Below are 25,155 nucleotides of genomic sequence, written 5' to 3' on the forward strand. Positions count from 1 at the left end.
GTGTGACAGTTTTATCTGAATATGTTGCCTGCAATTGTATCTCCTGTCAGCACTGGTGCCTTTCAGGCTTCCTTTCAAAATAAAACTAAAGAAGACCTTGATAAAAAAGGGAAAATGCATCAGACAGTGGCATCATTTAATCTTTATGAAATGTATTTCAAAGCAAAAAGGATTAAACACAAATCAGATTTTTCATTTTCTGTTAAATCAGTTTTGTTGTTTTTTCCCCTGCAAGTTTGGATTATGTGACTGGAAGGAAAGTCTCTGGGGAATCACTGCAATTATTTTTTTCTAGTAGGAATCTCCCACTTATTCACGTTCTTTGTGTTTGACTGCACCTCAGAGGAGATGGGGGAGAGATCAAGTAGCCCACACACTATGGGTGGTATGGGTGATGCCTCGAGATCGCATCACAGCCAGGACGACAAAACCCCACTGCAAGACGCAGTGCCAGAATAGAGCAGCTTTGGCACGGGAGCTGCTTTACTGTAGTAGGTTGGAGATCCTTTTTACGAATCCCAAAACATACTTTCTTATCATGCCGGGATAATGCTGATCATCTTTACTGGCTCGACGTAGTGGAGAGAGGAGGGAAAGGGGAACTCCACCGGTGGAGAGATCTGGGGATGCATGGACACGGCTATGGGTGATTAGCTGCAAAACAAGCCTGGATATGCGCACAAAAAGTGTGGATAAGTGAGTTTCCACAGGATGGACACTGCGGAGGTGATTCTCTCTGTGTTGGTGGTTGTGATTATCATAGTGTCGTTGCTGTCCAACGTCCTGGTGCTGATCTGCTTTCTGTACAACCCGGAGATCCGCAAGCAGGTCCCCGGTCTGTTCAACCTCAACCTCACCTTCTGCAACTTGTTGCTGACGGTGTCCAACATGCCGCTTACTTTGGTGGGACTTGTCAGCAAGGCTCAGCCGGGAGGAGACAGCTTCTGCCAGATCGTGGGCTTCCTGGAGACCTTCCTGTCCACCAACTCGATGCTGAGCATGGCAGCTCTGAGCATCGACAGGTGGATCGCGGTGGTGTTCCCCCTGAGGTACCACTCCAAAATGCGCCATAAAGACGCGGCTTTAGTGCTCGGGTACACGTGGGCGCACTCCATGTCCTTCTCCACGGTGGCCACATGCCTCTCCTGGGTGGGATACCACCGGCTTTACGCGTCCTGCACCCTGTCCAACCCGAGGGCGAGCAGCCGGACCCAGTTTGTTATCTTCACCGTGTTTTTCCACTCCTTCACCTTTCTCCTGTCTTTTATAGTGCTGTGTGTCACATACCTTAAAGTGCTTAAAGTGGCAAGGTTTCACTGTAAGAGGATCGACGTTATTACAATGCAAACTTTGGTACTGCTGGTGGACATTCACCCCAGGTGAGCTCCTTTAACTTATTATTCCTGTCTGTATATGCTGCTCTCTAAATCAGCCACCTCTTACTGCCATATTTGCACTGTACAGTCATACTGTTAAAGCAAATGAGGACATTTCAAGATGAGAAAAAAAAGAACAAACTGTACAAATCAGACCCTGTCTCTGGGAGCAGTTAGTGCAGCTGGAGCCATAATTCTTTTTCATATTGATTTTAAAACCTCAAATATGCAGTTAGTGGTGCTTTACCATCACTGCTCTGACTGTCCTTAGTATTCAGATGGGATGCAAAATCTTATTCTATTGAAATGCCATCCAGAGTGATTGCTTTACCCTTTAAATATATATATATATATATATATATATATATATATATATATATATATATATATATATATATATATATATATATATATATATATATATTTATATATGTATGTATGTGTGTGTGTGTGTGTGTGTTTGTGTCTCTGTCTGTGTGTGAGATCCATCTCTCTAAGTTAGATTATACATCACAGCTACAGCCTATAAGGAGCATGCGTGTCTTCTCACTCCCACCTGTCTACACTCAAACTGATGTCCTCCATTTCATTAAATATGACTTGAAGCAGTGTGTCACCATGACATCACAGACCTGGTGCACCCAGGTTCACACACAAAGTGTTAAAATTGTAATTTTTGAAAGTGGAGATCCTCACATATGTCTTTTGGTCAAATACATTATTTTACATCAGCTCAGGTTCCTATATTTAAGCTCTGTGCATCAGATATAAAACAGAAGTGCACCCACGCCTAGCTGTCTTTTGGGAGATTCTTTAGAGTCACTTTGTGGTCTTCCCTCACTGATATAAACTCTTTTTGTTCCAGTGTTCGGCAGCGTTGCCTGGAGGAGCAGAAGAGGAGACGACAGAGAGCGACGAGGAAGATCAGCACCTTCATCGGCACCTTCATGCTCTGCTTCGCTCCTTATGTGATCACAAGGTGAGAGAGACCTGTGCAGCAGACGGGAGAGGGAAACCATGCTCGGTACACTGCGGCGTACGCAGCCGCTTTTGTTCTGCTGGTATCCCCCCAAAACCTCCCTCCTCTGCTGTCAACTCCCCCTACCACCACCACCACCACCACCTCCTCCTCCTCCTCCTCTCTGCTTACTCTCCACACCGGCCAGAGTTGGAAGATGAGATTGGCTGACCTTGTGATAAGTAATATGCCTCTGCTGTGGTGTTGCTGCTGCATTAGCACTTTTTTCTTCTCGAGTTCGTCGGGTGCATCAGTTAGTTAGGTGGAATCCACTCGCCATCAATCACTGGACAAAGAGAGGACGTATCACGACATGTGAGAAGAAATTCAAAAGAAGCAACTTAAAAATCACATATAATGTGCAGAGAGAGGAAAAAACCTAAATAATATGTATTCATACCCTGTCTATAAACTATTCAAAATATCCAAGAAACGTGTAGATTACATATAGAAGTTAAAAAAAAAAAAAAAAAAAAAAAATATATATATATATATATAGAAAAGACTCCAGATGTTCATGGATGACTTTATTCCAAAATAAATCAGGTTGTATAGAAGTCTACTTCTTCTACTTCTGGTTTTGGCTTTCTTCTTCTCAGCTCTACCTTCTCATACAAATATGGTCACTTCTGGTTCCAAAAAAACAAGATGGTGGCGACCAAAATGGCAAAATCAGACTTCAAAACTGTAACCCACAAACCAAAGGGTGATGTTATAGTGACTAAATCCACTTCTTTTATATTTTTGTGTCTACTAACTCCAAAATATCGAATACTAATTATCATAGTATACTGCTTTAGCAGTTAGTATTCAAAATATTCAAAAACTTAACTGCTTTATAGTATAGGAAATGAGCCAATAGGTGCAAATTCAGACATCAAACTTAAACTTTCAGAGATCACTGCAAGTTAAACATCCTCAATTAATTTGAATTATTTTACAGCTGTGATAAGCTTTAGGTGTTACATCGTGGGAGAATAGTAATCATCAACAGGAAACTGTTTTTTCTGTATACTGAATTGAATATTCTTCATTTTTCCAGCAAGTACACACTATATACAAACAATCTGTTTTTCAAATTAGTGTGTAGTATGGATTTTTTCTTTGGTCATTTGGGTAATTCCAAATCCAAAAAAATGTATTTATCCCCGGGGGGAAATTGCTTTTGTTACAGTTGCTGCTGTGTAAGAAATAGAAAGTAAAAAAGTAATTAAATAAAAGAAGATAAAAAAGCATACAACTCTAAATATTCAACAATAATATAAAATATAAATGCAACAAGTCTAAAGTAAAAAGAAAAAAATATGAAGAAATATGATAAACTGACCCTTTAATATATTATTTTAATGAGAAAAGGGTACCATAATTAGTCATAAGTTGCATTAATTATTACCCCTATATCTTACATTAAATGAACCGCTGCTAATAAGATGTTGTGGTGATGAAGATGGAGATTAGATGACTGTAGTAAAATCTAAAATGAACCAGTAGCTCTCTGAGATGTATCTGGTAAGTATTGCTCAATTTATATATTTAATTAAAGTCTTAAATTGGAAGAAGTTGGATGATTTTTCAAAATGAAACCATATTATTTTCATAAATAAAGTACATAAAGAGTTTTGTCATTGTTATCAGTAAAATGTCAGTAATGAATGACCACAGAAGCATTGTGCTTATACTCTCATTCTGCAAATGGCAGTTTACTAATTATAATCTGAATATATTACACTAAAAGCTCCTCCACTGCCTGTGTGATGCTCATTTGTTGTCAGGGTCACCGTGTGTAGAGTAAAAGCCCCTCTGTGGCAGCTGACTTAACCTCCTGTTCGCTCTGGTGCTGTGGAGTGTGTGGGCAAATGCCAGTGATGGCTACTGGCCCGTGTGATGCCCGTGTTAATGTGCTGACAGAGCTTGATTGTGGACAGAGTAATCATACAGAGTGCAAGCAGAGAGGATCAGCGTTATTTTTTATGCCTTTTATGGCACCACGTACACTAAAATGTTTTCATACTTGATAAAAAATTAGTGTGAAAGCACCAATTTTATGGGTTTATGAGCATAGCTGAGATCACTTTGAGATGCAGACAACAAGAAAAGCTCATTATGTGCCCCTTTAAATCAAATATACGGTGATTGAAGAACAGAAGAGTGTTTTTCTACTGACTACTGGGAGACCTTGCTGTCCTTTGTCCTTTCTGCTTAGCCCTCAGTCTGATACAGTATTAAATAACAATCAGAGTTAATTGGCTTGTTTCCAGACGCTCATTACTGCTTATACAGGTCTGTTGTATTCTTCCGGTGGCTCTGTGTTTCCCTTTTCTGACATTTACGCAGCTTGCTGCAAAGGAGAAATGAGATGAAAAGTAGCCTCAAGCTGGAAATCTTCATGCATGAGAGAAAAAGAGGGAAACTCTACATCTAGTCTCACTTGACAGCTGCCTACATTTGTACTTTAACCATAACTAACCATCAAAAAACAGTGTTTTTATTTATGCACTTGTCAAATCTGGGGGATTTTGGGCTGTTTTGCTTTCATAACATATTCTTCTTTCAGACTAGTGGACTAAGAAAACATCCACATTTACATGTTTATTTTTACTTTTGCATTCGATAATGCCTCATTACATATTTTTACAGAACATTTCAGGAGAACTTATAATACAAAAAAATAATGATCTTAATGTAAGTGATCAACTGGGGAATCTTCATGGTGATATCTCTCAAGCTATTTTTTACCCTATTCCTAATGTATGGAAGTTTTACATATTTTTTCAGACTGTTTTCTGAAAATGAAGTTTTTCCTTGTTCTCTGAGCCAGATATCTCATAGACTCTCATAGTCTTCTTTCTATTCTGAAGATGTTTACGGTGAGGGTGGATGTTCATACGTCATTCATAACCTGATTTGTATGTTTTGTTCTCTAAAACATGGTTAGATAGATTTTTTTAATGGTTGTTGACAGTATTTTCAGATTTTTGGAATGAGAAATCCAAATCAGATTTATTGGCCAAGTCTTGTAGACAAACATGGAATTTGACTCACTTCAATGTACAGTGGTGTGATATAGTGCAAATTGTGGAGATATAAAGTAAATTATATAAAGTGTGCATAATTTATAACAAGTTTGTACAATGAAAAACAGGAGATTCCCTCTGTAAAGGCCTTCAACCTTCTCTAACATGTCAACAAAATGAAACATGAATATTGAACCTGGCTTTATTTAGTGTTCTGATTTCTGTTCTAGAAATGTATGCACATTAGCACATTTTTTATCATTGCATATTTAAACATGGAATTTCAGAAAACCTGCAAAATAAAAAATTGTGTCTATGTAAGTAATCAACTGGGGAAGTTTGATGGTGATATCTGCATTTTTACCATTTTACATGTGGCGTCTCCCCCTAAGACAGAATAAAATTGCTCTTTATAGAAATAAACACTAGTTCTTTACATAAGTGCAGTTGTGTAGAAGCACCCTGCTTCCAGTGATTTGAAAAAAAAAATGTGATGTGCATCAGTGTCTTGCAAATGTAGTTCTATTTCTGCATAATAAGCTTAGGGCATGCATGCCTTTTCCAGCATGTTGAGCTGCGTCTCCCCTGCTCTCCCTCTCTCACCACTCTCTTTATGCTTGCCTGCAGGATCGTGGAGTTATTTCCAGCGGTGCCTATCAACCCCCACTGGGGAATTGTCTCCAAGTGCTTAGCTTACAGCAAGGCAGCCTGCGACCCCTTCGTGTACTCCCTGCTCCGGCACCAGTACAAGAAGACGTGCACTGACATCATCAACAGGCTGCTGAAGCGTAGCTCCTTGAACGCATCCGGGCGCGTGCACGACCACCAAGTCAACAGCATACCTACTGCAGAGTGACAGGAAGCGGACTGACACGGTCAGGAGGAGGCTTGACCCGACACCCGTCAGGGAAATATGAGGCTGATTTATTGTCGATGAAGAGAAAGAACTAATATTGGTTGTTCCTGTCCACGTCTGCTCGAATTTGGTCTGACAAGCCAAAAAAGAAGGGACTACAGACAAGGGCAAATTCCTGCACAGGAATACCACTGTGCTTGCATACTGAGTCCCCAGAGCGGCAGATCTGTGCAGTGAACTTGCGAGGACAATAAGCAACGGCTGATTTCACATCCACCTGGAGAGACAGATGTGCTCACCCAAGAAGAACGGACAGTTCATAGACTCATTATTCTAACTAGGGTAGCTCTCAGTCTGATATAAGATATATTGTTGTTTTACATGACTGTAGTATATATTTATATTATCTTTAAAAAAAACAGAATAGGCAATGGCTGTTTTAGTCAAAGTGTTTGCAAGTTGATACACAGTATGTAGCACTGAAATTTAGCCAAACCAAAACTTGACAGTCCCAAAATTACAGATGACAACACACAGCAGACAGTTCTCACTCCCAACCCGTCAGATAATGAAGCATTGTCATTGTGGCCCTGCGCTTTAAAATCATAAGACTGTATAAAATATAGACGGTTTCTGAAAACCAAAAATGAAGCTCAATGTGGGTGGATGCGGTCGTCGCCATTTTGGCAATCCCGGACTCCTCCAAATCCAAAAAGAGGTGGAGAGTGGGTAGATGAGGCGGGCTGAAAGAAGTCTGATTGCTGAAACATGCCACCTGTGATGGCACATTCCTGTCACTCAAAACAGCCAGGGTCTCAATTATGCATAATTGAGCTTTAATATAATATAGATTGGTGATTTATATAAATGAGCTATAGAGATCAATACATGTGTTTGTACCAGGCTTTAAGCATATTTATTTCAGAGCATGTTTAACATGGGGATCTATGGGGATTAACTCCCTTCTGAGCCAGCATCATGTGGCCATTTGAGGAACTGCACTTTTTGGCTTTGTTTTTCAGCACAGGGGGTTGTCGCTTGTACAAAATATGTCCAGCTAGGTATCCCTCTAGCATCAGATTTTGGACGTGAGGTTAAAAAAAAACCTTAGGTTTCGGCATCAAAACTACTTTCTTAATGTTAGAAAAAGAGTGCTTCTCTATGAAGACGTAGAATGTGAAGTTACTTCACAGATTAATTTAAAATGAGAACTTTTGGTTTCACATGGTACACAAACACCAGCCTCCTGGGTCAAAGGTCTGTCTTTGTTTGACTCATTCAACACCGCTCCCACCCACCTAAAGTGAAGAGTATTCGGTTTGTTGCTCTAACCGTCTCATATTGATGGGGATGGGTTGCCACTAGATTTATTTGAAAGTCTTTTGCACCTCATGCACACACTAAAGGTGTCTCTACGCATCCGTATCCGATGCCAGGGGGCACTGACCAGTTTTTGGAGAGTTGAGAGTGAGAACAGGTTGGCTGCATAGCTTGGCTCAGGTTCTTTTGAGACTGGATGGGGTAAAACACTCCCAATTGAACAAATTTAAGGTACTTTTATTTTTGTAGGCTATTGTCTTGTTGTGTGAGGGCCATTGAAAGAAAAACGCAAGATTATGTGTTTTTCTGTGTTTCATGTGCGTAAACACATTGTGCTTTCAGCACCCATTTTGAAGGACTTACTGACCCGGCCAAGCAGATTTAACGAGAAAAATAGGCCTTCAAACTGGCTGCCTTTGCTGTCATGACTGACATGTGCCCCTCAGGTTGTTTAGTCAAGTGGAGCGTGATTGACTGTACTTGGCTGGGTTTATACTCACAGAGAGGAGTAACCTCCAGAGACTGCTTCATGCTTTCTCACACATTTGGGCAAGATGGACAGGAAAGGAAAATGTACATGATGTCTTTCTTTTCCTTCACTTAGCAGAGTAATCAGATGTAAACTAATGACATCATGTGATATTTCACAGCAATGACAGCTGTCCATGAAAAGTAAAAGAGATTCCCGTTTCATTAGGGTTGTGATTTTGGTTCAGTTGTTTGTTTGTCAGCGGGAAAAAACTACTGGCTCGATTATCATAAAGCTTGGTAGAAAGGTTTTTAAACAAATATACTTCGGAGCCAGTAATCCCTACACGTTTTTAGGTATAAGAATGGCAATATCATATTTTTACTCTTAAATTAATTAAATAAATATTCTGTATATTTATTTGTTCCCATTTATTGTGCTATATAGTCGTTTCCCGGCCTTTCTTAAAGCCCAAGAGCCCTCTTTACTGACAGTGTTATCTGACTCACTACATGTCGTACCTATTATATCTTTTTGTTCTGTATCAGAAGACAGGCAGCTCTGTATCAGAGGGCTTTCGACTGGGCTCCACTTGTTATAGAGTTGACATACTGTAGATAGAAGTGCTGTAATGCCTTATAGTTCAGAAAACAGAATACAGAACAAATGTTTTTGGTGGATTTAGATACACAATGTGTTACCGTATGTATCACACAGTGCCAAAATGATCAGTGAGACCCAGTGAGCCAATTGTTAGTAGCTGCAAAAAACATTTATGTAATTACTAATTGATAGACTTGTATTTTGTGTTCATGAGTTTAAGGATTTATGGAAGAGAAATGGTTGTCTCGGATATATGATGCATTGCAAAATACTGTATGACAATCCAAGACAACCCATGCCTTAAATTCTGTAATATAAGATGTTTTTTTTCCATTCATGATGGCATAAAAATATCTTGAACAATATAAATAGAGTCAATCATTGCCTTATTCACTTCTGTTCATTGGCACATAATCATCTAGAATCTGTATTTCTGCTTTACATGGTAATTTCTCGCTGATGTTTTGCACTGATGTTAGATTAGTTATTTTTCTCATACACGACGGTGGAAAACAAGCTAGACATGAGACAATATAATATGTCGAAAGATTTAGATAAATGACAACGTGAAAAGTATTTTTGTGTATTTTTTGATATTATGTAATTTATGACGACACTGTATTTGTTTGAGTGTTACAGAATGTGCTGCTTCACATGCAAATTCACTTTGAACTGTTGTTGATAGGTGACAATGAATTGAGTGTAATATACCTCATATATTGTGGCAACCGACTTGACTGCCTGAAGCGTTTTGTTATGTACTTCCTAATTTATTAAACCATTGGCTTGATGCTGCTGCTGCTGCTACAGATGGCTAAGCTGAAAAACAGTTGATGATGGCGGTGATGTGACGATGTATGAGTGGCCGTATAGACCATTATTCATATCTTCCCTCTCACATACACAAAAAATACCTCTTTTTTTGTGAATTTGAGAGGTAAAATTGTGTATGTGAGAGGTAAAATTGTGTGAGAGGTAAAATAGAGTATGTGAGGTAAAACTGTATGTAAGAGGTAAAATTGTGAATGTGAGAGGGAAGATATGAAATATGGCCTATACAGCCCCTCATAACAATGACTGCTGTTTCCATACGTCAATGATGAGGAAATCTGGTTTTTGATGATTGCTGTTGTAATTTTTGTGAAAATGAGGAGGATGACTGTTTCAGATGTTGACCATGATGATTAAAGTAAACTTTACCGAAGTGGTCTGCTAAGCAGGTTTAATTTTTTTGTTTTTCTTCTTAGGAGGCAAAGTAACTCCAAAACAACCACAAAGACACTTTTTCCCTTGGCATCTATTATTCAATTTTTCAGCTTATTTACAGCAACTATGTGAACAACATCACTATTATTTCTATGACCACCACTACCCCGTCTTGTAAAGATCTTGATCTGGCTAATGCGTGGATGAGTTTTGAAAGCGAGTGGAAGAAAGATGCAACTCCAACGTCCATAAAGGCTCAACACGGTAAATGCGAAAAAGAGATTCAGCAGTTTTTTGTTTAGGTGTTCAATGTAGGCAAGGGTCTTGATTTGAGAAGTGACTTGGGTGCCAAATTTTAAGATTTAAAATTACTTGGTAGACCTCTAAAATGAGTATCCAGAACTTACAACCCATTAAAAAATATTAAATAACAATTATTTTGTCCATATTAAGCAACTTCTTCTCCAATGAGGCTTTGAAAGTTTACCATTGGTGAAAAAAAACATGTTGTTGAATACTCACAAAATAATGGTTTTACTTTTGTTAAAATGATTCAGCACCCAAGTTTTATGATTAAAGTTACAATGAAAGCTGCCAGTTTCTTTTTTTTTTCTCCTCTCCATTTTCTGGTGTTTTACAATAAGGTTATCTGGGTATCAGTGGTGGAAATGTATTCAGATCCCTTACTTAAGTAAAATCACTAATGGCACACTGTGAAATTACTTAAAAGTACTGAAAGTATCAAAAGTAAAAGTTCTCGTAATGCAGATATATTAATATATATCTATATATTAATAGAATATATATATTAATATATATTATATATATATATATATATATATATATATTCTAAAGATATTATTGAATTATTATTATTGATGCATTTATGTTAATTTTCTCAAGATACTGCTCATGTAGTGGAGTAAAAAGTACAATGTTTGCCTCAAAATGTGGTGCAGAACTATAAAGGTACCACAAAATTGTACTCAAGTACAGCACTTGAGTAAATAGACTCAGTTACATTCCACCACTGCTGGTTATGTTCACTGTAATGATAGGATGTGTTACCCAAATACAACCTTGTGGCCTTTTGTTTTAAGTGTTTTTAATATATTTTGAGCAGTGGAGCTCGAAGGCATGACACATAACCTACTATGTATGAGTCTGTGGCTATGCAGCACTTTGTAGTGGGATATATTTATAATGCTGGTCGTTCAGGAGATTTAGAGATGAAAGAAAAATAAAATACACGACTGTAAAAGATTCTGCTCGCCTGCACTGCAACCACAGTCCAGTGATGAATCAGTGCCATAATCATGTCTTTAAGAAACAACGGGAGGGTTTGAGGAGCGATATGACTTCCAGCTTTTGAATCAAACGGGACTGTTTCCACCGGCAATCAGTCCGAGCCAGAGGGAAGCGATTTTTCTGTTCGCACCACGGCACAGGTGGTAATGAAACAACATCAGTGGCTGGATGAGTTGGCCTCGTCTGAGATTCTGTCCACTGATTCACACTCCAGGAGTCAGTGATTATCTTCAGGTGGGTGGCGATGACCGTAACACACGGCTTAATCATGGTTGGCCTCAACCCACTCGGTCAACTGACTCCCCCTGAGTGAGAAATAAACCACAACTCAAAGTGAAAAGTGGACACCTCACTCTGTAAAACAACAAAATGTTTCTTGTTTTTTTTCCCCTTTAACTTTGGATCCACAAATCAAAAGAGTTTAACTTCAAAGCTCGAGAAGTCTGAATCTTTAATCCATGATATGTCTTTGTCTGAAATATATACTCATGCTTTGAAGCAATTTAATACAGTGGTGCAGTGCAGATTCATTTTTAAATGTGTGAATGTAAAATGACACATTCATCCACTCACTGGTGGGAAAAAAAGCGTAGAATAACATCTCTTTTGACAGGTACTTGGAAAAGCACAAAAGGGAAAAAAAAATATGAAAAGGCCAGTGATAGCAACGCATAAATGTTATGTTTGTTGGATTGTTTTCTCTGTTACAAAACCGCAAAAATATTTTCTAAAAAGACTGTAACAACGACTATGAATGCTGCTTTGTTTCCTGAAAACCCCCAAAACCTTAACCTGGATTTGCCTCCACGTCTGAATGACATGTAGATGGATTTGTGAGAATTGTGTTAGGACCCAGCATGACTGTGTGCTTCATTTATCAATAAACAAAAAGCATGTGGTACTCGTTATCCCACTTGTTCTCTGGTTTCTGTCTCACATGCTTTTTGTTTGACTGTGTACAGGAATGACATATGTGTGTGTAACCTGGACGTGTGTCCCTCTCTTTTATAGAAGAGATCTATGCTGCTGATCTAAGTATAATATCTACAATATCTAAATCTAGGGTCTGTATCAAAAATCTTAGACCTAGGCCCATACAGCTCAGAATTATCACAGGTTTACTCAGATTCACGCTCAATGATCTTATAGGTTTGGGAAAGGAGATTGGTAGTAGCAGGCTCTGTAAGGGAGTAAATAAGACCTCCAACCCACACAACACACCGGACCACAGTTTTATGAAACAGAAAACTATCTTTATGTAGATATCCTGATCAGTTTCATTTACATTCTGTTAAAAGTAGAAATATCTTCATGTAAAAATAAATTACTCAAATATACCACAAACAATAATTTAAACAACCAAAATGGATGTAAAAAAAAAAATATTTCAATACCTCAAAAAAAAAATAGGAAAAGAATAAAAGAAAAAGGTGCACTTTGTTTTAGGAAAAAAATAAAATAAATATGGTACCACTTCACTGTTTCTCAGTTATACTCTTTTAAATTCAGTTAAAGTTGTTTGTCTTTCCAGTTTAATCCATTTTACTTTGAAAGTTTCTCTGTTGTCAACCTTCAATTATGATGTCAGTTTTATTCAGTTATCAGTTTATCTTGGTTGTCAACTGTCATTTATTGGTTAGTATTGGGCCCCAAGATCAAAAAACAACCTGAGTTCCAGGCGGAATAAAGTAGCAAAAAAAATGGATAAAGAGCTTCTCAAGTGGGTTTCCTTTTTGTTTTGGTTCCTACCGCCCTCCTGGTACGGCAAGCATCCTTGTGTCGATGTCATCCACGAACAGCAATGAAGTCCTGGACCACGGTGAAGCAGTTCCTCACATGGCACAGACAGCATCGTCCCTAAAAAAAAAAAAAAAAAGTCTGCACACAAGTATGCAGAACCGTTAGACTTTCACACTTTTTAAAATGTCTTTTTCCCTTAATGTCCTTGGTTTTAAAATAAAAATAACTTGCATTTTAACTAGTTAAACCATACATATGATTTAAATATTCCCCTTTTTTAAACACATGAAATAAATTGTTATCTATGCAGCTTGAATCATGACAAATATACCGTACTTTGTAACACACTGAATGTAAACACCATATTTCCCTGCATCACTCGCAGTTGGGTTTATAACAGCTGCGGAACTTGAGCTGCGCATAGCCTCATTAAATGGGTGATGGTTTTATAATCAATATAAAACCATCACATAGTCACAATATTATGAAAAACACACCTCCATTATGATTAAACATTTACCGACTATTCCGACTATTTTTTTTTTCAATGCATTGAACCGCAATGATGGCGCTAATTGAGCTAAGCTAACTCACCAGAATAGTTCTAAAAGTTGAGGAAAACACTGTGACTGAGCTTCTCCTACGACCAACTTCGGCGTCTTCGAGGTAGGTACTCGTTTGTGGTTCACTGCTAACAGCAGCTTTCACCAATGTTCATAGAAAACTCTTAATCGTGTGCTAACTGGAGAACAGCGTATTTCATAGCAGCATGGAGTTTTTCTGCCTTCTCAGTTTTTCTCCTGTTTTTCTGTCACGCCCTCACACACACCGAGAGCTGCAGGTGATGCGTTCAGGGCGCGCTCCGGAAATCTGACTACCGGCCAAAACTACCGAAAAACCACGGTGCATTTAAGGAACCCGGTATTTTCTAGTGCTCTAAATCAGGGTTACATGTGGCTGCTGCTCCAAAGTGTCATTACTGTATTTCCACCACAGTTCTCCTAAATATTACATTCCCATACAATTAAATATTATAATACATGGTTAATGTTGTGATCAGCAACAAAACCACATTATAAAGAGTGGTTAATGTTGTTAAAACAGTCGCAATTTGGCTAGAGATCATTTTTGGGGGGTTAAAATGAGTAAGTTTGCTATGTAAATAACTCACCTTTGACTTTGGTTTTACATGGTCACAAACTGTCTCCATATATTCTCAGGATTTGTACGATATCATACAAATCGCGTATGATATGTGACACCTGATGAGCAATGTTTTTTACACGTGACTGCAACACCTGACAACTCCAGGGCTACAGTGCAATCATTCTTTTAAACATCTGGTTTAGGCAATAAAAGTTGAGGCTAATACATACTCTGCAAGAACAGAGAAATTTGTTCGTTTTCTTGAGGTGGCAAGTACAAGAACAAAGTTCTTTCTGGCCAGGACATTTCATATAACGAGAAAACTCAAGTACAGAACTCTTGGGGAGTCATCATATGGCCCTCCCGCTGTAGCACACTTCACATTCCCACTTCAAATTTCTGACCAATCACACAATAGTTGTCGGACACCACATGAGAAAAAAGTTCTATCCCAGGACAAAATGACATAATTCTGTTCTTGCAGCCATGGAAGAGAGAATACATTTCTCTGTTCTTGCGGAGTATGTATAAAGCCTTGTGAACAACAAAAGTGAAAGCTAATACTCCAATCACTCATTAGTTGTCGGACACCACACGAGAAAAAAGTTCTGCCCAGAGAACAAGCGGACAGAACTCTAAAACTAGGGCTGTGAGAAAAAAATGATGTCATTCTTTTCACAAGGCCCTGGGAGTATGTATTAGCCTTTGAGCCCTTTACATACTCCACAAGAACAGAGAAATTTGTTCTTGTTTTCAATGTGGCAAGAACAAGAAAAAAGTTATTTCTGGCCAAGACATTTCATACTTAATGAGAAACTCCACTGCAGAACTCCTGGGAAGTTCTCACTGGCCCCTCCCACTGCAGCACACGTCTCATTTAAATTCAAATTTCTGAAAATCAAACAATAGATCTCAGACACCACACAAGAACAAAGTTCTGCCCAGATGATGTGTCAAGAACAGAGAAATGTGTTCTCTCTCCTGGGGCTGCAAGAACAAAATTACATCATTCTGTTCTTGCAGCTTTGGGATCGAGAACAAATTTCTCTGTTCTTGCGGAGTATGTATTAGCCTTTATACATACTCCAGAGAGAACAGAGAAATTAGTTTTTTTTTCTCAAGGTGGCAAGAACAAGAACAGAGTTAGTTCTGGCCAGGACATTTTTATACTTCAAGAGAAACTCAAGTGCAGAACCCCTGGGAAGTCCTCATAGGGCAAATCACATAATAGTTGTTGGACACCACATGAGAAAAAAGTTCTGCCCAGAGAACAAGCTGCGAGAACTCCCAAACCATGGCTGGAAGGAAAAAAATGACATCATTCTTTTCTCAAAGCCCTGGGAGTTTGTATTAGCCTTTAAGCTTAAAAAAACAGACATAACTTCCATCAAGGGGACAGGAATGTAGAAAGTCCAGGGTTTGGCCCATCTGCCATATGAAAGCCGATATAAATTACTTTTAACATTACATTGATGCTCGCTGAACAAAATTTCGTGGCATACCTACGAATTTCAATGTGTTATTTTTGTACCAAATCAGACGAACCATTAACATATAAGTTGACCCATTCATGCACAGCAGGCTCTTCTGTGCATGGACATTCACAGACTTTAATCTGAATTTTTTTTGTCAAAAACAGAGACAGTCTGAGGAGAAAATATGTTTCCCTAAAAACGTAATCGACAACGTTGTTTTACATTTACATTTAGTCATTTAGCAGACGCTTTTATCCAAAGCGACTTACAGAAAAGGGAAACAATCAAGATGTAGTGCAAAAAGAGGCGTTAGTGCAACAATAAGTGCAAGTGACGATTCTTTAAGGAGTGGAATTGTCAAAGAAGAGTAGAATTTATAAAATGGGAACATAATTTTTTAGTTACTAGTTAATCCACAAGGACACTTTTTTTGTTTGGTGTTGTTTTAGTTTTTCTGCTATGACATTTAAATCAACAACATATTTTAATGAAAGCATGGGTTTGTTTATGGTGCACATTAGGGTCCAGCAGTTTTTAGCGGGACTGGATGGTGGATTAATGAATTCACTGCACAGTGCACTGCATATTAAATAGAGCATGAATTTGGACATAGCTCTAGACTCCATGGCAGACATGTCACAGCAGCAGAGAAACACCTGGACTTAAATTCCTAAATGAAGGCTACTTTTCAGTAAGATGTGGCAGTTCCAGGATCCTCATACATACTTCAGTGATACGGCCTACTGGAACATCTAAGGCCCCGTTTACACGAAGGGAAAACGTAGATATTTCCATGCGGTTTGGCCTCTCATTTACACGAAAACCCAGTTTTTATCACAGGAAACGATTATTTCTAAAAACTCCAGGCAAAGTGTAGAATTTGGAATACTCCGGTTATGTGTTCATGTCAACTGGGAGAAACGGGGTTTTAGGTTCTCACGCTCATTCTATGCGCCAGAAAATGCTTCACGTCATGTGAGCGTTGTATGTTTACAGTTTGTTTGGCTTTCATGGATGCTGTTAAGGTGGTACTCATTTTTACGTTTGTGCAAACGCTTTTGGTCTGTTTGAAATTGAAAATACAACTGCTATACTATATCGAGGAGCAGAGGCGAAGGAGTGCACGGAGGTCAGCATTTTCACTGCATATTAGTTGTTTTGAAAGGAACAGGAAGTCGCTCGTGTTATTCGTTGTTGTTGATTCTGAAGATTCTGATTGGCTTGCATGGCTTTATCATTCTCCCTACACTGCCGTAAATGACACATTTTTTGAAAACGATGTTGTGTGCACAATGTTATTTTAGAAAACGGAGGGGGTGAAATATTTGTTTCTCTAAATACCCTGCTATGTATAAACGTGGCCTAAATGGATTATTAGTTGATAATCATTAAATTAATAGTTACACATGTGTCTTTTTTGTTGGTTTATTGACTGGCCATGCAGTGAAAAGGGTCAATGGGAACCAAAGTTGCTCCGTCCCTCTGAGCAGAAGTCTAATTAGAGTACCTCAAACACCTGTGTGAGCTAATGAGGAGCTACAAGGCAAAGAGCAAACACCTGTGCAAGTGTGCAAGGCCTTTAATATATTAAACATGTAAATACATTTGTTTAATGTCCTTTTTGTTTGCCACAACTTATCAAATATCATCTGTGTGGGATCCTATACAATTTGATGGTATTTTACCTGAAGTGTTGCATTTGTCGCTGCACATTAGACAGGGCTCCTCACTGTCTTTATGTGTATACATGTATTCTATTTTGTGCGGGCAAAGCATTTTATTTCTTTTATTTTATTCTATTTTTAATTTATCTTGTTGTATTTTATTATTTTATTGTCTACTTATCTTTTTTATTGTGCTTTTATTGTGTTATCTATGTATTGTGTTTATGTTTTTGTGCAGCCCTTTGGAAACCTTGTGTTTGCTACAGACATGCTCTATAAATAATAAAATAAATAAATAAATAAATAAAGTGGATTGGATTGCATTGGATTGTGGAGAATTATTTGTTATGAAAATGATAATTTTTCTCCCACTTAATATTACCTAATACCTAAAAAAAGCTCTTATGCAGCAGCATTATCACATTTAATTAATTCCAAAGCTGGAGCAGCTGTGTGATGACTCTGCTGCTGGTGGGCGGAGCTGGTTCGATCGTTACCTAAACCTGTAACACCTATGCTACAGTTTAAAAGGAGTCAGTGTGCAGTCACCTCTTCTTACTCATACATGTCTCTACTCTTCTTCCGTTTTATTTTTTGGCCCTGCAGTAGTAGCAGATAATCATGTTTTTTGTCATAGTTAAAGGTTGAGTCTGTGGTTCTAATCCAGCACAAGTTGTATCAGATTCAATGAATATCTACAATGGTTTGTTTCTGTTCTGTGTGCTGAGAGAAGTCTGGTGTTCATACACCGGCCTGGCTCTGTACATGGGAAACAAACAAAGAAAGCTCAGACCGACCCACACAACACTATTTTGGTTGTCTTTGTGTACAGGACAGGGGAAAGGCCAGAACAGCAGTGGGAGCGAGCGAGAGGGACGGTTATCTGGCACATTTTGAAGGATCATGATGATTGTATTTGTTTTGATGTTGAGTTCAAATTCACAAGTTATGTTTTCATCAACAAATATCTGTATGCATTTCAAAAAATGTTTTTACAATCGATTTGAGGTGATTTTTGTCTTTTTTGAATAATAGTTAATGCACTAAACGGGAGATGGAAATGCTTTTTCTGAATAAGTTCTGACATAGCGAACATTTACCTCACATGGCTGATCAGCAGTTTCCACTCTGGCATGAAAGAACAATTATAAGTTGTCCAATTGAATCCAGTTCCTGAAGACTTCGCTCCATTTTCTCTCGTGGGTGGACATTTTTTTTTCTCCTGCTACTGTTTACTGACAAATTAGCCTACAGCAACACATTACACTGCCATCTTCTGACCAAAGGTCGTTTATGCAGCTTTTTTTATTCACTCTAAACCAGTTGATGGAAATGTCCTTAATTTGCATTTTCTTTAATATGACATTTCAAAATTTCGCTTTGACTTTAATGGAAACAGACTCCACCTTTAATGAGGATTTGTGGTTGAGTTTTGCCAAACACTTGACGAATTCACAGATCAAGCAGATATTGATCTTACAACATTCAGCCTTAACAATATAATCAGCTGGTTAGAGAAACAAATGTCTTACTTACTGATCATCTCCTTCACTTAATTCACTCATAATAAAGGATTATTCTGGGTCTTAGCGTGAGCCACTAGCAGCTTGGCCCTTGGATGGCATTCTCTGTTGGTCTGCTGGTTGGATGGTCCACCAACTTGGTCCAGACAAGTAACTAAAAAATGATTAGATGTATCGCCATGAAATTATGTTCAGTTTCTCATGATCCCTGGAGGATAGAGTGAAGTGAATTTAATCACCCTACGACTTTGCCTATAGCGACACCATAGGGTCAACGTTTGTTGTGTTGAGTGAAATATTCCAACAACTACTGGGTGTAACGAAATGGTCGTACTTTGTGTTTGGTGCTACTAGCATTTAACACAGTAAGATGTGTCTAAGCTTGGTGAATGTATATAAAGAAAACAAAACTTTTCAATCTACGCTGATGTGGTTGTCGTCTTTGATGTCCATCGAGCCAGCGGAGAGTCTAATCTGTCTCAGAGGCTCCGGAGCAACGGAAGGGGGGAGAGGTTAAGAGCTGGTTTACCGACGCTGCATGGCGACTCGCTCCTGTGATATCCAGGCCCGGCACTCTAAACACTTCAAAGGCTGGACCGACTTCTGAAGAAGCGTTGGCCTTTCAACTGCTGGCAAGGTCAGCTGGTGCCTGTGTCTTCCCACACATCTGCGCAGTATCACAGCTGCAGGCCACAGCGACTACACTGCACGCCCTGCACACTGTGCAACCCCCTCCACCCATCACAACACCATCCACACCCACCTCATCCCACTGGGATCTTCTGCAGTCCATTTGGGACAAGTTTGGACCTCAATTTGTCTTACAAGGTCTTATTGCATAATGAAAGTGATCACTGATTAATGGGAAAAACCAGTAAATTATGGCTGGTTTTAGACATTAAAGATTAGTCATTAAAAGGTAAATCTCCTATTTTTATGTGGGTTTTAGAAATTACTGTCAAAAACTTTCTGAAATATTATAAAAAAACAATTACAGGGAGGTGACAGTAGAAGTTAAAACATACAGTTTTCAAGGTACAAAAGTGTTTTACAATCAAAAGTGCGGGAACTGTAACAAACAACAATTTAAAATGTAAAAACACAAGCACTGGTCAATGGTCTCACGCTGTCTCTTCCTCAGGATATAATGGAAGGCTCCAAGTGGGAGAAATTCAGACAGTTTCAGTTCAGTCTGTAAGGTATTCCATGTCGAGGGGCCAGCAAAGCTAAAAGCTCTTTTTCCATATTCAGTCCTTCCATGAGGAACAGATAAAAAAAGTAGTGCAGGAACATAAGGCATAGCAACTGTTTATTCTCTGCAATAAGGAGCACAGATAGGGAGGAATCCAGCCTTATAAATTAGAGCCAGCCAATGTGTGCATTGCACAAGCAACTTGTAAAAATTCAAAAGCCTGAATAAGTGAGGTTGGGTACCAATAAATAATGGTGTTGTCTGCATAAAAATGATACATTGCATTTGACAAGTTGTTACAGAGATTTTAATGTAGATTGAAAATAAAATGGGTCCTATGCGTGCATGATGCTGATGTCACCAGGTCCAATATTAAAATGATTTTAGTGGGAACTTACAGGTGTGCAGCTCATAAATGCAAGGTTTCGCCTCTTTTAGCCCTACAGCTTTCTAAACAAGGCTGACCTGGCTCTGTTTTTGTTATGAATGGTCAGTTCTCCCAGTCCCCCCTGGAAGTCAAGTCAACATTGGTGCAGCATTTGAAAGTCAGAGGCTCTGCAGCAAACACACAGAGACACTAGCTGCGTTTCCGTTAAAGTCGAAGCAAATTTGAGTGAAATTTTGAAATGTTGCGAGATCGTGAGATGTTTCCACCAGCTGGTTTAGAGCGAATAAACAAAGCTGTGTATACATCCTTTCATCAGAAGATGGCAGTGTAATGTATTGCTGTAATCTAATCCATCAGTAAACAGGAGAAGAAGTAAAGACTGGCAACTGCAGAAGAGGATTGGGGCCAGGTGGAAGAAAAAAACTGTGAGAGGATGATTTTATTTCATCATATAGTTCAAGAAAAAAGTAAAAATGACGAGAATTAAGTCAACTTTTTGTGTTCGGTAAAGTTGGTAAGATATTCACAGATTTGTTGTTCCCATGTCAATAAGTCATCAGAGGAACATTATTTTCTATCTGAACAGTCAGGTAGACAGCAAGCTACAACCTGATTTTCGTCAATGTCGGGTGTAGTAGTACTAAAATCCCCCTACACATAAATGAGCCAGTCTTGGTAGTAGGTAACTATGACTATTGTTTTGGGAAGATCTGCTTTTATATAATTTATACATTTTTTAGACATATATTAGACGTATTGAGGAAAATCAGGTTGTAGCTTGTTTACTTTACCGAACTCAAAAAGTTGACTTTATTCTCAACTTTACGACTTTTTTCCTCAACACTGTATTGCAACTTTTTTGACATCATTTCAACTTTTTCTCGTATTTTTTTCTCAGTCTTTTTTTTCCCTCCTTATTATTTTTTTCTCCTACCTGGCCCTAACCCTAAAGAAAATGGAGCAAAGAGTGAAAACAGATGAGAACTTATGTTGAAAAAGCGTTTTCATCTCTATTCTTCTAAAAACACAAAAATCACCTCAAACACTTTTATGCACATTTTTGAAAGTTTTATCAAATTTTGGTGTCTCCACTGAACTTTTTTCATACAAATCTTCAAAATAGATATAAATGAACTGATGAAAATGTGACTACTGATCCGTCATGCCCTAATTCCTAAGCCTGTTGTTAAGGTCAGGATAGAAAACTACTATCCCAAGATTTGGAAAAAACAACATGGTTAGGCTTAAAAACACTACTTTCAGGCAACAAAACCACTATCTGGACATACTGCAATGACTTAGCATTCTTATGGATCAAGACCTTTTCATATAACACTCCATCGATATTAATTTCCTCTGTTTCACATTCAAAGTGACTGATTGTGGTATAGAGCTGCAAAAAGCAGAGTAATATTAACAAGCTCTGCTGGGCCCTATACTCTCCAGTGCTCTGAGATGATGACAGGTGTGTGAGCCTCTGTTCAATAACCTTTAGAGGAGGAGATAAGAGGTTGAGGTCCTCCTATAATTGCATGTTGGCCAGAGAGGAGGAAGGCTGGTGTTGTTGTCAGAATAAGCCAGTGATCCGTAAAAGCCCCAGCAGAGCTCTGATAATTAGAGCCTTTCCACCTCGACACTCTCAAGATACGATCTCACTACTGCACAAATCAAATGAGGGGGTGCTCAGAATGAACCACAGTGATTACAACTAAGTTATGGGAATTAAATGAAGTTTATTTTCCATTAGGGATGTTCAATCAAGCAGGATTTCATTTTAATACTAATCATACAATATCCCAGTAAATCATGCTACTGTAAATAATTGTACTTATTAACAATGTATAACCTTTCTTCGATTCCTGGTCCTAGAACATGTAAATGATAGAACAGGAAAAAAATTTATGAAAGTATTTTATTTTTGGCTCCATATCTTCTGTAGATGTTCCTGCAATCCTTTTATTTTTTTAGAATTAATTTACAATTAAATCTCTTGGTGTGGTGGTGTGGTGTGGAAATAACACAACCACAAAATAGATTTCTATAACGAAATTAGGAATAAATTAAAATGTCATATCTTGTCATATCATATCTTTTGTGAAAAAGTGTAAAAATGAAATACTGCAATCTCTGCAATTAATATTAGATAAATAATAAGTAATATAATGAATTACTAATTATTAATGTTGTTTCCTGAAAACCTTTTAGAAATTATTAAAAAATGACACAACCACAAAATAAATTCCTATAATAAAATTAGGAAAAAAATTGAAAATGCACACTCATAAAACAAATCAACAATTTCAGTTTGTGCAAACATAGTCTTTATTTAATAATTTGCCAAAAGCAAAGTGTTTAAAAAACTAAATCAATGACACACAAAAGGTCACCGAGTCCACAAGTCACCGAGTCCACAAGTTTTTTGTAAAGTACTGAAAATTGTACAAGTGCAGATAATAAAGCTTTTGTAATGGTTTACATAACTGTGTTACATAAGTTAATAAGTATGTACATAATGACAGTCATGGCCATTCATCACAGTGGTTAAAATTAGACGCTAAGGCAGATTTCCTCATCTGTTACTTATATTTATTTTATTTAAAAAAATAATGTGATTGTATTCTGTCAGTTGATGTCACAAGGAATGATGGAAGGTGTCTTAATAATAATATAATATACATTGAAAAAGTGGGGGTCATAAACATAAACTTTGACGGAATGAAATAGTGTGAGATGATAACAGTGAACACAGAGAGAGCTTATGCCTGGGGAGGAAACAAAACCAAAAAGAGAAAAAACACACACAAATAAAACATCCCGTTTAAATTAATCCACATTTTCAATCTTCAAACATTAATTCCTCTGACAGCACTCTGCAAGAATCTGACTCAGGTCCAAACCTGGACATGGATCTGACCCCAGTCCGATCAGAGCAGATATTTGTTTTTAATTCTTCCTCGTATAGTCATTATGTTCCCAGGCGTCTCGCTCTGGACCTTCGAGCTTGGAGCTGCCTGACGGGCAATCTGATCGGCTGCTTGTTGAATTTTTCCATTATCTCTTTGATTCGTGACAGGTTGGTGCGACCGATGATGAAGTTGCAGGTGGTGGCGCCCATCTCGTAGCCGACCTCGCACTTCTTGCTGCTGAGGCTGTAGCCGTCGGCCCGGGCCGTTACTCTGTACTCCCCGGGGTTCAACAAGCGCCAGTAATCCCCATCAGCAGCTGAAAACACACAGAAAACAATTATTTGGGGTCCTTAAAAGTTAAATCACGAGCTACAGTAACAGTTACAGTGACACTTTATTTGTGCAGCAGCAGCAAAATGCAAATCTTGTCCTAGAAAGTTGAATTGCAAAAGCCTGCTAAGCAGTGCCAAGAAGTAAGGCTTCACATAAACCCCTAAAATAAAAGCTGGAGAGTTCTTTGTGTGCTAGTTTTGAGAAGGGAGGTGTTCCATATTTCTATTTAGATTTTTAAAAATAGCCTTGCTTTGTCATGTTGGATTTTGTTGCTCTCTCTCTGCTGCCTTTATGTGACCTGGGAACACCACTCAAAAAACAGTGTCACTTCCTTCCAGTCATCCAAACACCCACCTGACACGTCTCAACGGCCACCGAGACAAATAAAATATGACAGCAGGTTTGTCTCCGGCTGATCCAGAATGTTACACGTGGACATCTGCGCTCACATAACTCACATTCAGCTGGCAGAATCTAATTGTTTCCTGGAATGCTTCAATAAAAAATGCTAATGAGCTAATGAATACTCAGACATTCAGATATCTGTCTGCTTTATCGGCAAATACAGTTCGTCCAGATGGGAGAACAACTGCTTTGCAAATGTTTTTTGAGGGTTCATGCAGTTCCAAACTCGAAGCAGCTGAAAAGGTACAAAATATCTTCTGACTGCAACTGAGAATAGCCAGGTTTCTGAGAGGAAACAGTGGCTTATTCTTAGTTCCAGGAATAATAACGGTTAATGTCCTCTTGGACATTCGATTTCACGCTCTAAGTACAAAACTACTTTGGCTTTGAAGGCTGCATTTTTTAGGCATCAGCGGAGATTGCCTTGAGGACGCACAATCGATAGTCAAATTCAGAGCAGGAGGCCTGGACGACACTGGCTATGACTGCAAATTAAGTCAGACCCCGACCTGCGCCGGCTGCTTCTGATTATGCTGTTTATTCCATGTTGTGCTGGAATACCAACTTACTGTAAGAGTGACTCACTCCCGAGGAATAATGTGGAGACACTTGAGTCAGCGCCCTGAGGAAGCTTCTGCAGCTTTCATTGCAAAATCTAAGCTTACTCACATAAACTTGCAGAGATGAAGAGGAAAAAATATCCACATGCTGCACGACAAACAATCATTTTGAGCCATTAATAGCTTAAATCCTGCATAAATGTGATGTTGTACCTGTGCGGATGTCATGGCCGATGCCCTCCACGGAGATGACGGCGTTAGCTATTCCGCGACCCTGCAGGTCCCTCACCACACCTTTGATCCCACGATGCACCTGCACATGAAAAGTATGACTCACGATGCAACCATGTGTGAACGCGGCCTCAAGTTCACCCCCATCAAACTTCATAATTTAACACAATGTATATTACAGGATGGGATGGTGTGATGTATAATGTATGATCTTCAGTGCAACAGAAAAGTTAAACATGTTTTAGAAGCTTCCCTCCTCATCCAGCTTCAATATTTAAATGAAAGCTGTGTCCCAACATGTAGTCCTCATCACTAGAGAGAATAAAACGTAACAAGCTGACAAGTCTCCTCAAAGTACGGCTAAAATGAAGCCTTTTTTTGCCCAAATTTGGAGAACAAGGCATTTAGTATCCCTGTCTTTT

At 38.6% G+C, this 25,155-nt stretch overlaps 2 protein-coding genes and 1 long non-coding RNA gene across 3 annotated transcripts in view; 1 reads left to right on the forward strand and 2 right to left on the reverse strand.

Moving 5' to 3' along the window:
- The first annotated feature begins 597 nt into the window (after positions 1-597).
- Positions 598-9,543, forward strand: LOC131958908 (G-protein coupled receptor 26-like). Its single transcript, XM_059323976.1, has 3 exons — positions 598-1,379; positions 2,242-2,355; positions 6,036-9,543. Exons 1-3 carry the CDS (start codon positions 712-714, stop codon positions 6,262-6,264), a joined length of 1,011 nt encoding a protein of 336 aa, XP_059179959.1. The 5' UTR covers positions 598-711; the 3' UTR covers positions 6,265-9,543.
- A 1,409-nt stretch (positions 9,544-10,952) lies between these two features.
- Positions 10,953-13,703, reverse strand: LOC131959823 (uncharacterized). The gene is made up of 3 exons (XR_009389538.1): positions 13,505-13,703; positions 12,920-13,027; positions 10,953-11,475 (listed from the first exon to the last, which is right to left on the reverse strand). It is a non-coding gene; the product is annotated as an uncharacterized LOC131959823 (long non-coding RNA).
- An 8,904-nt stretch (positions 13,704-22,607) lies between these two features.
- cpxm2 (carboxypeptidase X (M14 family), member 2) overlaps positions 22,608-25,155 on the reverse strand; it is a 33,217-nt gene continuing 30,669 nt past the window's right edge. The window contains exons 13-14 of the mRNA XM_059324009.1: positions 24,716-24,815; positions 22,608-23,520 (exon numbers count right to left, since the gene is read on the reverse strand). Of these exons, the coding sequence (XP_059179992.1) occupies positions 23,264-23,520; positions 24,716-24,815 (357 nt within the window). The 3' untranslated portion in view covers positions 22,608-23,263. The remainder of the gene's footprint in view (positions 23,521-24,715; positions 24,816-25,155) is intronic.

This window comes from Centropristis striata, chromosome 21 (genome assembly GCF_030273125.1).
Source record: "Centropristis striata isolate RG_2023a ecotype Rhode Island chromosome 21, C.striata_1.0, whole genome shotgun sequence".
NCBI classification, from domain to species: domain Eukaryota; kingdom Metazoa; phylum Chordata; class Actinopteri; order Perciformes; family Serranidae; genus Centropristis; species Centropristis striata.